Source organism: Cydia amplana, chromosome 4, assembly GCF_948474715.1.
Source record: "Cydia amplana chromosome 4, ilCydAmpl1.1, whole genome shotgun sequence".
NCBI lineage: Eukaryota > Metazoa > Arthropoda > Insecta > Lepidoptera > Tortricidae > Cydia > Cydia amplana.
In genome coordinates, this window is record NC_086072.1 from 16,575,977 (window position 1) to 16,592,356 (window position 16,380).

At 42.3% G+C, this 16,380-nt stretch overlaps 1 protein-coding gene across 1 annotated transcript in view; it reads left to right on the forward strand.

Moving 5' to 3' along the window:
* The window catches only part of LOC134647306 (double-stranded RNA-binding protein Staufen homolog 2), a 31,359-nt gene extending 15,410 nt beyond the window's left edge, over positions 1–15,949 (forward strand). The window contains exons 7-17 of the mRNA XM_063501597.1: positions 3,061–3,184; positions 4,079–4,286; positions 5,911–6,050; positions 6,964–7,085; positions 8,426–8,623; positions 9,774–10,005; positions 10,705–10,826; positions 11,816–11,897; positions 12,583–12,698; positions 13,289–13,449; positions 14,328–15,949. Coding sequence (XP_063357667.1) covers positions 3,061–3,184; positions 4,079–4,286; positions 5,911–6,050; positions 6,964–7,085; positions 8,426–8,623; positions 9,774–10,005; positions 10,705–10,826; positions 11,816–11,897; positions 12,583–12,698; positions 13,289–13,449; positions 14,328–14,382 — 1,560 coding nt within the window. The 3' untranslated portion in view covers positions 14,383–15,949. The remainder of the gene's footprint in view (positions 1–3,060; positions 3,185–4,078; positions 4,287–5,910; positions 6,051–6,963; positions 7,086–8,425; positions 8,624–9,773; positions 10,006–10,704; positions 10,827–11,815; positions 11,898–12,582; positions 12,699–13,288; positions 13,450–14,327) is intronic.
* The last annotated feature ends 431 nt before the right edge of the window (positions 15,950–16,380 follow it).

Below are 16,380 nucleotides of genomic sequence, written 5' to 3' on the forward strand. Positions count from 1 at the left end.
AATTTTACCATCTAAAATTATCTGAGCGTTTACAACTGATCCTAGAAGCAGATCTACTGGACGACTAACGTTGAAGTCTGGATCGGCCAGGTTAAGATTCTGTATCATGGACCACGAAGGTTTCGAAAATGTTTCGCCTGGTAGGCATTTCACAACTTTGTTCATGATAAAAACTTTCGCATTAAATGTGAAATCATTGTACATCGACATACATTGTATTTTCAGTTTGCCCTTACAGTCGTTTTCTTTTTCTCCCAATCCATAGATGACCCCAGAACACTTATCTCGTTTTAAGTTAAGTATCTGAGCGGCCCGTTCTGTTATAAGTGAAATTTGGCTTCCTGGGTCTACCAGGGCCCGGAAGGTGTGGTAGGTGCCATCTGCTGCCTGCACTTTCAGTATGGCGGTAGCTAGTAAAGTTTCACAGAATGAAGTCTGTGAAATGTTTGTTACGTATTCCATCTGTTTATTCGAAGTAATTGCATTCGTTGCATAAGTTGAGGTCGATGACTGAGTTGCTGTTGCTGCACTTTTTACACATGCTTCGTGTAATAATGTGTTATGTTGACCTGAGCATTTCTGGCATGTTTTATTTGAATTGCAAGCATTTCCATTATGACTAAATAGGCAATTTATGCATAACGCGAGTTTATTGACCGTTTGGAATCGTTTTTCCATTGGCATTTGCAAAAATTGTCGACAACTGTAGATTCCGTGTGGAAACTTGCACAACGGACATTTGATACTTGAAACGTGCATAGTTTTTGCAATAGTTACATTTCCATTGCTTTTGTTGGCTCCACTATTGCTGTTGTAATAAGGACGATTATTGTATGATTGCATAGGCTTCTTCGTGTTGTTGGAGGTCGATGACTGTTGAGAGTTTGTTCTGTTGATTAGAGGTTCCTGCTTTCGGCGAGATGTTTCGAGACTTGTAAACTTTCCTTCTAAGAAATCGAAGAAATCTTTTAGTACCGGCAATTCTCTTGAGTTTTTCAATGACTCTATGTAGTCTTTATGTGTTTCAGAGTCGAGCTTTTGAGTTAAAATATAAACTACCAATGGATCCCACGTACTAATATTTACCCCTAAATTCTTAACCGCATGCAGGCACTCTGTCGCCGTGTCATGTAGTTTCTTTATTTGGGCTAAAGTCTGCTGCTGCATGATAGGGAGCCCAAATAGTATGTTCATGTGCGAGTTAAATATTAGCTTAGTGTTATTGTACCGATTGTTGAGAATCTCCCAGCAAACTACATAATTATCCGAACTTATCTGAAGATGTTGAATTAGACGCTCTGCTTCTCCTTTTACTTTTGACTTCAAAAACTGCATTTTTTGAGCGTTTGATAAGGACGAATTATTGTGAATTGCTTCACTGAATAAATCTTTAAAAGAGACCCAAGAATTATAATTTCCGTAAAACGTAGGGATGTCTAAAACTGGTGTAGATTTAACTTTATGCTTTACAGACCATACTTTTTTATTAATGTTTTTCTTCATCATGTTGTAGGTTTTTTCGTGTTTGTTGAACATATCTTCATACGCCGAATCACTTTGGGAGTCCTCGCTTTCCATTTCCCAATGCAAAGTATCGATAACTGACCAACGAGCCTCCAATGTTTTGAGAGCGTCCTCGAGCTCCCATTTCTCTATTAATAGGTCAATCTGAATGTTGTTCACGGTCCGCGCAAAGGCTTTTATGTTAGCCTGTTGCTTTCGCATCATTTCGTCCATCTTACTTTCTGTTCCCCTCTGCTGTTTGCTAAGTTTATTACCTCCAACTTCAGTGACGGATGTTGGTTTATCATCCTTCGCAGATGCTTCTGCCCGGTCCTTGTTGAGAGTTGTAGACGTCTTCGTTTCTGACGGGTTGAGGTCGATCTTAGATTCAATGCTCTTCTCAAACAATGCTTGATACCCTGCTGTTAGCTTCGCGTGGAAAGTAGAATACGTTTCCTTAGCGCTCTCATAAATCCTGTTAGTAAAGTACGAATTAGACCGACTCTCTACCATACTTATCTGTTCATGGTTAAACTGGAACTCGCTCCATAATTCGTTTAACGTATCTAAACGCGTTTTAAAATATTCAAGCTTCGTCTTCCTGTCCGAACTATCTTTTTTAAAGTTCGAGAAAGACGCCTCAATAAGCCGCTGAATCTCTCCTTGACGTTGAATGTAAGCCATCTTGACCGACGACGGTTAAGTATAATAAGGAAAGATCTTACTTGAATATCTCTTAGCGCTGCTCTGTTACTGCCAATACCACCACTGTTGCTGTTGAGACTCTGCTACTCCTCTCCTTCAAACGCTGCAACCCTCACTCGTTGAGTTTAAAAGTTCGTTCACCTCACACGGCTATCAACCACAGTATCAAAACGCGCGAGATCCTGTTCGAAGGACCATGTGCGGGTGCGGGTTCGCGATGAATGTTAAAAGTCGAGAGAAAGTAGAGAAAATGTTTATTAATGTTAAAATGTTAATAGTTATATGATTGTTAAAAGTTATGTTATGAAATGTTATAGTGATCGAATGCACCCGGCCGCGATGGTTCCGAAAAGTACACTGAATTTAGGTTAATGCAAATTATTGGTTAACGCGTCTTTTGCTGACAGGGCGCGCTCGCGCCGCACGAGGCTTAAAACGTGTTAAAGGTGCATTGCACCGAACATCATTGGTTAGTAACAAAAATGAAAACAAAACAAAGCAATTAAAAATAATGTTAGTATTACTTACGGCTAAAATACAAACTAATAACTAAACATAACTTAAAACTACGCAGTCTAGATTGCCCGCTGTCACCGGACATGTAATTTCAACCAGTGGAACGGGCAATCCAGCCTGCTGGCCACCACACGTAGGAGGCTGTTGGGGCTGGCGCACACGCGTCGCATCAGGGATGCCGCACGTTTACGCAAAATGGCGTGAAAGCCATCTGTCCTAGCCTCCGTGAACATACCCGAGGCACTGCAGTAGCGCGGCAGCCCCATCAGCATCCTAAATGCATTATTATATTGTACCCTCAGTGTATTGTGGGTACAATATAGCGTTTATGTTCAGGGTTCTTCGATAAAACGAGCACAACATTCAGCGGCCAGCGCGGCGCTGTCGGCCACGCACTTCCCGCCGCCGCCGCCGCGAGCGCCGCCCGCGCACACGCCCATGCCGCACCACCGACACTCGGGTACCTACACAATATCTTACATTTCTTTGTTAGGGGCTCAGGGTGTAAGGTTCCTCAGCCTCTGTATCACTGCTTAGGGTCGGTTGCACCAAACCGCCTGCTAAAGCGTTCGTTAAATTTTATTGTATGGGAATTTTCATAGTTCTCTGCCGAGTGATGTTGATCAGTCTCTCAAATGTGGTTGGTGCAACTGACCTTTAATCTACGTCAACGTCAAATGGTTAGGAGTCAACGTCAACACAACGACGGCTTGTGGGAAGATACTTGCCTACTATTTGGTGAACTTTGGTACCTTACTTAGTGGAGCGGCTAAGGTTCCAGAGCCGCGAGTAATCTCGTTTTTTTTTCTATTTTTGAAGTGAAAACTTCTTTAGCGGCGCTGGGCACTTTTTGAGGTGGGGAAAAAATGATAAACTCGAGACAGCGTAAGGCGATCACGTGACCGTAAGGGGCGTAAGGCGATCACATGACCGTAAGCCCCGTAAGGTGGCCACTCATAATTTAAATGGCATTTAAATCAATAAAGAAAAACTCAATGTTATTTGACATTTATGTTGCGGACTCCTTTTCAAGACTCTTTACCTATGTTCAAATAATTTGACGTTGTCATGACGTTATATATATAAATAAACATGTCAATGAAAAAGTGTGATCTTATTTGAGAATGATAATAACATATAATAAATAAATAGAATACCTCCGCTAAACGTATGTATCGTGTTACCGGGCGTCGGTAACATAGTGAGGTGAGTTTTCACTTCTATCGGCACTCCCGGAGTGCAACCGTTGTTGCTTTTTTTGCCGCTCGTGGGTTGTAAAAGTTTCTAAAAACCTATCTCTTCTATTATATTACTACGAACAACTTTCATAGAATCTGACCTGTTGCATATACAGGTGCAGTAATGCCGACAGTGGAGCTAAACGCGCTCGCCATGAAGCTGTGCCAGCCGGCCATCTACACGTCGATCCCGGCCGTGGCGGCGCCGGTGCGCGCGCGCAGCCGCCCGCCCGCCTACCGAGTGCCGCCCTTCGTGCCCAACGTGTACCAGCGCATGCTCAGCCCCGGCCTCGTCTACCGAGTGCGGGTCACCGTGGGAGACAGGTAACTTTCCTGAGGCCTATTTATACAAGGAAATTTTAACCTCTAGCCGCCCATACGTCAAACCTTGCCAAGCAAAATGAAATTTTATTTTGTCAACACAAAGTTCAAGTTAGAATGGAACAGGAGACCTTTTTATAGGTCTCTGGGCGGCTAGAGGTTAACCTACAGGGTAGAAAATAGAGTAGATTTTGTTATACCTAAATTTAATGAAACAATACAAACACAATAAATACATGGATCTCTGTTTCAATTCAGAACGATTTTAGTTATTTATGATACAAGTGCGGATAAGAGGAAATTCGAAACGAGTGGCGAATTATCTATTCGTACAACGTTTTACAGTACATATGGCCCTTTAAATTTTCGACATAGGCACGGAAAGTGCTTATTTCCGCACTAGTGCGGGAAAATAGCACCATATCATGGTCTAATAAAACATGGTCTTCTCTTCCCAGAGTGTCACTTGCCTACGTCACAATAACATTGCCACTTTATTTCAACATAACATGTTACATGGGTACATTATGTCTATGGTTAATAAGTTAATTTATTTCTTTATAATTTAATAATTTTCATTTATATGTATTTTATCTTAAATTTTACAATAACACGTCATTTTTAATTATTCGTTAGCAATATCTTCCGATTCACGAAAGAAATTTCAGATGTTCGGGTAATTCTGTTTACACTACTGGCAACACAGGATAGCTCTGTCACATATGACAATCCGCCATTTTGTCCCTAACCGTCATCCTTGTCGAACGCGTGTGAATTGTTATTTCCTTCTCGCTCAGTGTCAGCAGTCGCAGTGTTTTCCAAACTTTTCACGTCGTAAGCTTCGTAATTAATGTTTTGTTACGAAAATAGTTGGCTGCTCTATTCGGAACTGTAAGAGTAGGAGTGAAAAGTGCAGTATAGATTTGTTTTATTTTACTATGTTTCTACATGAATAACTTAAAATTAATGCCGTTAAAATAATTTTCACCGTTGGTTAATATTCTCCCACATTTTAAAGTTTGAGAACCTGTAAACAGCATGATGACGTAGGCAAGTGACAGTTAGGTCATTCGCGAATCTCGGAAGAGAGTACCAGGCGGAGTATATTATTATACCATGCACCATATGTACTTTAAATTTTTTCAAGAACTTAATTATTACTCGGAAGTGGATCCGTGAGCCTTTGGAGGAACAATATTGGATTCGCGAAAAAATAGCCGCGTGAAGCAGCTCAATCTTCGAAGACACGCCTCGTAGACTTCGTAGACAGTGTTAATTTGCGCGGAAATGTTCTTGAGAGGCGGATCGCCTGTGTATCGTGCGTATAATTTGTCAAAGGACTGTCTCATTTCAAACATAGGCAGAGATAATCATACTATATTTGTCTTACACTAGTACTAGCACCTAAAAGAAAAGGATGAGTACAAAATTATTTATAAAGAAAAGTTTCTTTAAGCCTTAGAATATTTTTCATCTTAAAATTTTCAATTTTATATTATATTTTAACTATAAGACTTCTTTTTTTTAATAAAAGAGATTTTTTTTTCCTGGTTCTTACTGACTGACAAATTGGTTTGACCAACTATATTTAGTATGGTTTGTGTATAATGTTCGTGTGTCCCCGCAGGGCGTGGCTGGGGTCGGGCGCCACGCCGCAGGGCGCGCGGCACGACGCGGCGGCGCGCGCGCTGCACGACCTGCGCGCGCCCGCGGCGCCCGACTCGCCCACCGCCGCCGCCGCCGCCACGCCGCCCGCGCAGACCAACGGTAACTATACGCTACCAAGAGTGCTCACTCCATACATCAGTTCAGACTATTAATTTCAGTGTCTACATCTAGCATCGAGTAGCGGAACTATCAGTACTGCTACTTGACAATAGATGTCGCCACCGACCGGAAAGTCTTATGCCGTTGAGATAAGACTTTCCGGTCGGTGCTACATCTATTGTCAAGTAGCAGTACTGATAGTTCCGCTACTCGATGCTAGATGTAGACACTGAAATTAATAGTCTGAACTGATGTATGGAGTGAGCACTCTATGTATTTTTTTCTCTATGACGCCACTCAGGTGACAACACATTATATTTTTGACTTATACTATACTCTGGCAAACCCACTTTGTCAGTAGATGAAAGCGCAAAATTCATATTTTCTGCGGGAGGACAACCCTTCGCGCCTGCATTTTTTATATTTGCCGCCTTTTTCTACTGACGGTAATGGCTTGCCAAATATTTATCACACCTATTCAAAAAAGAGCTTTTTCTTCCCTACTAGGAGGAATGAAAGTGCCACTTTTCCTCCCTGCTAGGAGGGATCAAAGTAACATTTTTCTGTTCTAGCACACTATTTCTACATTTTTTTACACATTATTTTTTTAGCTTAAATAATCTGTTTAAGCATCAGATTGTGTCAACAATAAGATTTTTTTATTTTCCTCACAGTTGATGTGAAAAGCAGTATGTGTCACACGGCATCAAAATTATTTCGTCTTGGGCGTTAACACTTGAATCTCTCATTACGCTCAGGATTCTACTTTAGAATCCCTCACTACCTTCGGGATTCCATTGTAGAATCCATCGCTTCATTCAGGATTCAATGTACGCCCTTGACGGAAATATATCATTTTGATCCCTTGTAACACAAACTACTATTTTGTTATCACCGTTTTCAGGTGACGCAGCGTCAGATATCATGAACTCTGAAGTAAAGTCTCCGGTGTCGTTAGTACATGAACTAGCCCTGAAACGAAATCTCACAGTTCAGTTCACAGTGAAGTCTGAACGAGGCCCACCACATATGAGGGTAGGTGCTATTTATAATGTATATAGTTTTTTTAGACTATATGTACGGAATGAAATATAGTAATAATTTTATTGTTACACTACCACACAAAATAGCATAGAAAAGTAAGTAGCATTACATGCCTAAAACGTTTGTTTGTCTAGCACAGTGGTTCCTAATCTGGGGGTAATTAGCCCCGTGGGGGTAAAACTGGTATTTTACGGGGGTAATAAGCTAACCTAATATAACAATACAACAAACGTACACGTTTTATTCTTTATTACCATTGGGCTCCCAATGCCATTGGGAGGAGGGGTAAAATCAGGTTCCCTAGTTAGTCATAGGGGTAATCGGACTGAAAAGGTTAGGAACCACTGGACTCTAGCATAAGTTGCGTTCTCGTGCGCGATTCCATAGATGTATGAAGTCACGCGCAAGACAACTCATGCTAGTAGGTCTATTTAATATCCTAGCTAGATACTGAAATGACAATTGGAATAGTCAATTGTCAGGTCGGTCGATTGGTCAGTTGATCAATTGGTCAATGTATGGGTAGTTTGGGCAATTACTGTCATTTTATTATACAAAAACAGACAACTTTGTATACACCAAGTAAGATAAATTCGCCTTTTACTATGTCTATGTGCAGTTTCGCATCATTTTAGTTTGTCGATTAGTTTAAATGTTACGCGGGTTTCGTTGCACCTAATCGTAAAACGGTTCGATACAGGACAGGGAAGTGACATTTAACCGTTTTTAGGGTTCCGTACCCAAAGGGTAAAAACCCTATTACTAAGACTCCGCTGTCCGTCCGTCCGTCGAAATTTTCACAGATGATGTATTTCTGTTGCCGCTATAACAACAAATACTAAAAATAGAATAAAATAAAGATTTAAGTGGGGCTCCCATACAACAAACTTGATTTTTGACCGAAGTTAAGCAACGTCGGGCGGGGTCAGTACTTGGATGGGTGACCGTTTTTTTGCTTGTTTTGCTCTATTTTTTGTTGATGGTGCGGAACCCTCCGTGCGCGAGTCCTACTCGCACTTGGCCGGTTTTTAGGGTTCCGTACCCAAAGGGTAAAAACGGGACCCTATTACTAAGACTTCGCTGTCCGTCCGTCCGTCCGTCCGTCCGTCTGTCATCAGGCTGTATCTCATGAACCGCGATAGCTAGACAGTTGAAATTTTCACAAATGATGTATCTCTGTTGCCGCTATAACAACAAATACTAAAAATAAAATAAAATAAATGTTTAAGGGGGGCTCCCACACAACAAACACGATTTTTTTGCTCTATTTTTTGTGGATGGTGCGGAACCCTCCGTGCGCGAGTCCGACTCGCACTTGGCCGGTTTTTCAGGTATTCATCACGGTGTGTACGGTGGGGGAGATGGAGACGGAAGGCGAAGGCAACGGCAAGAAGGTGTCGAAGCGTCGCGCGGCCGAGCGCATGCTGGAGGAGATGCGGCGCCGCTGGCCGCCCGCGCTGCTGCGCGCGCGCACGCACGAGCGCCGCCGCCCGCCGCCCGCCAAGAAGAAGCCCAGGAACCTCATCAAGGTACCGGCGCTTCGAGTCTGGGGGCCTAGCGCGAAAACCGACATTCGCATTTAAACGAAATTAGTGTGACTAAGAAACATGCCCGCAATTAACGAACTTCGATTTTCGCGGTTATAGCCCTGCACGTTTGACGATAACGTCGACCGCTATCAATTGGTACACCGTATATTTTTGCTCAGACCACATTCTAATCTAAGGGTAGTTTCTATAGGCCCAAATGAATTAATTTTCATATGTTTTATTAAAAAATTACGACATTTATTATGCATTTTCCTTGAAAAATAATTGAGTACGCAATGTATCATTAGTTTGTTTTTATTGCCTAATGCACTATTGGATAGGTGTAACGTTTAGATGTGTGGGAAAATGCAAGCAACGACGACTAAAAGACGTGGGAAATATGTATATTTTATGATTATTATATGATCGTCTTTATAATGCGGCAGCTATGGACGGTCAGAGAACTAAGTTTTTTCATAGCCGTAAAGACAGGACAGAGCAATATTTTTATGTGTATAGAAACGCGACTCTTTTGAGCAGGCGCTGCCGTAATGCTCCGGGTAAGGCATATGTAGATAGACCGAATAATTTCGCGGGCAATTTGTCAAGGAAGGTTGTGCGTTCTTTCTCGTTTACTGTAAATTATTGCCAGGCCGCGAGTTGGACGCTAGCAGGCGGCGAGGCGACGTGCGGTCGGTCTTACATTGATCGAGCTCAACGTAATAATTGATCGGCCGCTCGCCGTCGTTCGGGCCGGGGCCTAATAAGATAAGATAAAAGATAAGATAAAAGATAGTTTATTCAAGTAGGCATAATTACAATGCGCTTATGAACGTCAAATAAAGCTAGGTAGACCGGCTCCAACCCTACACCTCTGCCCCGAGAAGATTTAAATCCCCCCTCAATTGGAGGAGGGTATCCCAATATGGGACCGGCAACAAACTCGGCGGGACACCTCTTTTCAATAATAATTACATCTTATAATTAACATGCATTACGAGAAAATAAGGAAAAAAAAAATACAATTTAAATTACTATAGAATTCATGCAATTATACACATAAGGTGTAATAGAAATTTGATTTAGAAAATATACATATGTAAATAATCATACAAATTCGTATGGTGATCGTACGGTCGGTGTGTTGCAGGAAGGCGGCGGCTGCGCGGCGGAGGCGGGCGGGGGCGGGGGCGCGGACAACCCCATCTCGCTGCTGGCGCAGGCGCGGCACGCGGCGCGCGCGCGCAGCCCGCAGTACCGCGTGCTGGAGGAGCGCGGCGCCGCGCGCCGCAGGGAGTTCCTGGTGCAGTGCGACGCGCCGCCGCACCAGGCCACCGGCCTAGGGCCCAACAAAAAGACGGCCAAGCGCCGCGCCGCGCACAGTCAGTACACCCAACCCTAAAGTTGCCGTCATTAGAACTTGCTAACTATGTAAACAAACAATGTAACTTTGTTTTGTGACTGTTTCTCCTTGAATTTTCACACTACCTAAACTATACACATATACACTATTGAAACAAAAATACATAAATATATAACTGTATCTTGGATATTTAATTAAAAGTTTAAAATGGTTTCATAAGTTAGGTTATTAGGAACTGATGGAATGACGTTTTTGTTTCTTTTAAATTCTACAATTGGCTATGATGGGTAGTGTTGTGACTAAAATTTGTGATATAAACCCGTTACAAACTACCCAACTCACGCTCTGTACCTACCGCCGCGGTTGTAAATACATCATTCTTAAGTACCAATTTGTCTTCTGATCGTGATTAAACAAATTAAAAATAAGTAACTACTTGTTTTTTAATTTTGGTATTTTGTTACTCGATATGGTTTGACATTAGTAAAGTAGTAAGTAAGAGTCTTGCCCATCACTAGTAAATTCATCATTCAGAGACAATTTCAATATGGCGGTTTGTTTACATAGTTCGCAAGTTCTAATGACGGCGAGTTTACATCATACACCACACCACCCTACACCCTTTTGAAAATTCTCCTCAGTTTATAGTTCTTATTCAATTCGTGGTTCTCTAATCATACTTCTCACTCTTATTAACACTCTTATTTTAATATTTCAGACGTTCTGCTAGCGATGGAAATGAACGGCGGGGCCGAGGGCGGGGCGAATGCGACGCTAACAGACGCGAATACGAACGGTGCCCCTGATGCGAGTTGTACGAATGGCGATGCCAAACTAAAAGTAAGCTTTAGTTATCGATATTAAACTTTCGTGAGACATATTTTAAACTGTTTATACGACAACGGTTTCACTCACTTGAAAGCCTGAGGATGTACCCCCGAAGGGCCCGAAACATGTCGCCAATAGCGACTAAAAATTCAAGTGAGTGAAACCGTTGTCATATAAACAGTTTAAGCTTTAGTTGTAAAACGTATGGCATGGTACTAAGAAAAGTATAAATGTGTACAGTTAAAAAAAAATCCCCTTTATTTTTAATTCTTTTAACTCGTATGTCAGACGTTAAGATTTTGAAAGAGCTAATATAATAAACTGTACCTGAAAACATGTAGGTTAGGAATACATTAACAGCCTACGCCATAAAACACAACCTACAAGCGTTCTTGGCGTGGTGGGCAAGGCTATTGCTATCAGCGGTTTTCATAGCGATATTCATTAGTATGCGAGTCTTTTTTTACTAGTTCTGAACTCGCGAAAGAATACCTAATATTTTTTTTTGTTTTAATAAATAATAATACTTTATTCAGAAAAACATAGTCATACATTTAACAGTAGGTTAATAATATCTTATAAAGTAAGGCTTTTTAGTGACTTCTACCTGAACTAGGAAAATCCTGTATCTCAGGTTGAAGAAAAAAAATATTTATTGCAGCCAGTGTTAGCCGAAACGTTAATGCAATTGAAAACGTTGGCCATTAACCATTATAAATTGAACCGTAAACTGTAATCGTCCGTTACGGTTTAAGGTTCAATTTATAATGGTTAATGCAATTGAAAATGTTGGCCATTAACCATTATAAATTGAACCGTAAACTGTAATCGTCCGTTACGGTTTAAGGTTCAATTTATAATGGTTAATGGCCAACATTTTCAATTGCATTAACGTTTCGGCCAACACTGATTGCAGCCATGGTAGCCTATATCGTACCTACAGTTTGTTTGTGGTTCGCATTGCGCTTGCACGCATGGCTAAAGCTTGGTATCTCCCGCAGGAGTCCCCGGGAGCTGGCGACGCGCGGCAGCCGGTGCCGGGCGTGCTGCTCATGGACTACCGCACTCCACAACCCACTAATGGTACTTGAAACAGTTCAATTATTACTGACATTTTAATTTATAGTCTAACTAAAACTCATTACTAAAGCTTCGGATTCCTCCGAAAACGGTGTCGTCATATAGCGGCCGCAAAAGATGGCCGTCTTTACGGTGACGACATGTGGAAAGTACCACGGCGTCTTAACACACCGTCATCCACCAAGGTCAAAGCGGCAAATTTGAAAAATGTAGGCGCGAAGGGATAACGTCCCATAGAAAATTTGAATTTCGCGCCTTTTTCTACTGACAAGATTTGCTTGACCATCTATAATTTACTTGGAGGATGAAATATCATCAGAAGAGGAAAATAATCGTAGTACGGAATCATTTATTCAAATCTCGTGTCATTTATTCAAAATGGCGCCACCGCTATCTAATAAAACGTTCACGAAACTATCGACACCGTCATGGCGGCCGTCTTCCAAATGACGGCACCGCTTTTTTACGTTACGTTGACAATCAACGCCGTCTAGGAAACCGCGCCATCTTGTTTACATAGACAACGTTCTAGTGACGTCATTCAACGCTATATAGCGACCGTCATATGACGGCACCGTTTTCGGAGGAATCCAAAGCTTAACGTTCATACATGATATTACTTCATGCCACTGTTAAAAATGGGTGGGTAATGTTGCATTTATCAAATCGTTATTGTAATTTGCCTTAGGTGTGAGTGAAACGGGTGCCACAGGTGCGAGCAACAGCAGTCCGGGCGCGAAGGAGCAGCTCATGTATCTGTCGCAGCTACTTGGCTTTACTGTGCAGTTTTCCGACTTCCCCAAGGTAGCGCCTCGCATACTATTATTATGGTTTCTAAATATTGTTGCAAAAGATTTACCTGTCGGATTCATCTTATATATTTCAGTTAGTTGTGTAGCAGATTAAGGCGATAGTGTCGGCGTTTACCTTTCCAGCCTCCTAAGCGATGCGGGTCTCCAAATATGATCAACAAGGCTCGGAAAAAGCCCGTCATTTTGAAAACATTACCCTGTTCCGTACAACACAGTCTTCTTTATACCAATGTCAACGATTAAATATGCCGAAATGTGACATCCGTAGACCGTGAACGAACGTTTTCGACTCGTAAATGGATCTTAAATTACGATTTCTTTTCAAAATGACGGGCGTTTTTCCGAGCCTTGATGATCAACGTGTATAGGTGAACCAGGATCTATTGAGGGCGCGCCATGTTGCGGAATTTCACTGGAACTAATTTTTTCATACTACACTGAATTGTCACCCAATACATGAGAATAACAGCGCCCTCTTGACAATTATCATATATTACTGGTCAGGCTATAAGCGGGAAGTAGCTCGGTTGATTTGTTAACCTGCCGTCGGCTAGCCCCCGATAATCGGTGTTATTGTTTCAGCGCAACCACGGCGAGTACCTGTCCCTGGTGTCCCTGTCGACGGAGCCGCCGGTGATGTGCCACGGCGGCGGGCCCTCCACGCAGCACTCGCACGAGCAGTGCGCGCGCGCCGCTCTGCGCGCGCTCGCGCTCATGGGGCTCGACGCGCCGCCGCAGCCCGCGTGAGTGCTTAAGCTTTGGATTCCTCCGAAAACGGTGCCGTCATATGACGGCCGTCATATAGCGGCAGCAAAAGACGGCCGTCTTTACGGTGGCGACATGTGGAAAGTACCACGGCGTCATAACACACCGTCATCCACCAAGGTCAAAGCGGCAAATTTGAAAAATGTAGGCGCGATGGGATAACGTCCCATAGAAAATTTGAATTTCGCGCCTTTTCCTACTGACAAGATTTGCTTGATCATCTATAATTTACTTGGAGGATGAAATATCATCAGAAGAGGAAAATAATAGTAGTACGGAATCATTTATTCAAATCTCGTGTCATTTATTCAAAATGGCGTCACCGCTATCTAATAAAACGTTCACGAAACTATCGACAAGGTCATGACGGCCGTCATCTTACGTTACGTTGACAATCAACGTAACGTAACGCCGTCTAGCAAAACCGCGTCATCTTGTTTACATAGACAACGTTCTAGTGACGTCAGTCAACGCTATATAGCGGCCGTAATATGACGGCACCATTTTCGGAGGAATCCAAAGCTTTACACATGCTCATAGCATAGCAGTGTACCGTGAGACCGAGATGAGGAGGCATGTGGAAACCCCAGACTGAGCCTTGTCGGTTGTCACGCCGCACGATACTGTAAAGTGTCCGTCGTTTGATACGCTGCGAGTCGGTTTCGCGGATCGTGAATAATTTTGTATTATTCTGCGACCGGCCTGGTCCAACTCGGCCCGGCTGTAACAAGCGACGAGAGACAGCATCGAGCCCTGACCATAGGTGGAAGCGAGTGGTCGGAGCAGTCTTTCTCACTTTGGTCACCGCTTCCGATATCATGGGTGGGTCTCTAAGTACGTTTCGTTTTGGTTGCAGGAGCAGCAGCCTGCCCGGCAGCAAGCCTGCGCTCAGCAACGGCGTGGCCGAGTGAGGCCGCGTGCGACCACACTCAACCCGACTAGTTCGTGTTCTCCTCTCGATTATTTGCAATATTGTCGTGAATATTTCACAGCGCGAAATAAAAAGTTCGGGACGAATTCTGCGGTATATAAAATATATTAATCACATATTTCTAGCTATGATATATTCACAATGACTTTTTCTTTGATCTCGGGTCTTGCAACAGGCTAGTTTTCTGAAACGAAATCGCGTTTTCTTATTATTTTAGTTTTACTTTGTATATTTTTGTTACGGTCCCAGGAGGGCTATTTTAAGTTTAATTGTTCTCGAACGCCTACGAACCGCCGCTCACAAACTAGCCGTACAATTTTATATACCGTTCGTTTATGTTATACATTTTGTTATCGACCACTGTTCCGTTTACACGGCTGCGCGTCTCGATGTTATATTGATAGTTTCAATTGATTCATAATTATATACCCGCCACATACTTATATAAATTGGGTTATAAAATATAGTTGATTTATACTAGGTAGTAATCAAGACATAAAATATTAATAAAATTACGTAGGAACGAATATTGTAACGAAACTGAGGCTGTGGAGCCAAACCAAAAGTAGGTTCGGGAGCGTTTGCGGCGAGGCCGCCACGAGTAGTGTAGTGCGGCCCCGCCCCGCTCCTGGCGCTAACGTTGCATCATGCGGCCATGGTGTCTCCTTAGTTGTAGCAGTCGTAATCGCCGCAGTCCTCCGCCGACGAGTGCGGCGATTAAACTTGTGGCCTCGATTTTAAACCACTCTAGTGAGTGAGCGTTTCAAGTCTCCCGCGACCCTAAGCTATGAAATGTGTAATTCTAGATGTAAGAATCACTCCGCGTGAGCGACCGTATCGGTAGCCACCGACCGTACCGACTTAGGCTAAGGTTGAAGGTTGCTGTAATTTTAGGCTCTGTAACCTATATCTAACGCATGTACCCGTATTTAGCGTAGTGTTTGAGTAATCGCATTCATAGCATGATTGTTCTTTCTAGGTGTAAAAATATAATAAGTGTGAATACAATTGATCGGTGATTGTGACGTTGATTTGTTTGTTTTGACGTGACGCCCGCCGGGAGTAGGGACCGATCAGTTGTATCGTATGGCTTGTACCGATTGTACATTTCATTGTATTGGGTCTGACGACGGCTGTATGGTGTCGCGGATGCTCGGCTTACACGCCCGCGGCGGTTGAATAGTTTTACACTGAGTAAAACACGACAACCCGCTGTAGACCGACTGCGAGCCGCGACCGAGTAACTTCTATTCACATTCTTCTACTTTACTTATCGAATATAAGTATATTTATATACAAACGATTTTAAATCGAGGCCATTCAAATGATTTCTTCATGTAGAAAGTTGCACAAGTGACTAAACATTAAGAAATTATTATTTGACAAAGAAAAATGCCACAAGGGCTTTAAGAAGTGTTTTTATTTATTTTGTTCTAAGGAACTTATATTTATATTATTTGAGTGGAGCCAGTCCCAACTGAACTTCGTGCTGTTAGCAACTTAACAATACATATAAGTATTCAACAATAAAAGTTATAAAACTTTAATATGGGTTTTATTTACGTGATGTAGTATTGACCTCTTGTCGAAATATGATAAGGATCCTTTTTGTTATTAAAAACATCCTGACCGAATTTAATTTCATCTCTTTGCATTCTTTTCTGCGTTGATAATGAAGGATTAATTAAAAAATAAACCTAGTCATTTAACCTTTTCGACGCCAACGACCGCAGGTCCAACTCCCAACTAATCCGTCACTGACCACAGACAGCATCATCATAGACCTACGTGCATATGCATAAAGTTCAATTTCAGTTTTGACACTTCGGTGACGTGGCTGCAGCACGCAGCTTTTGTTTGAAATTGAAATTATCAACCTCTATGCTGCCTTGATAGCTAATAAGGTGAAACCACACATGGCATTCTGGCATCCTATCTTCAAAACAATAGATAATCTAGTAACATTTCATACTCACAG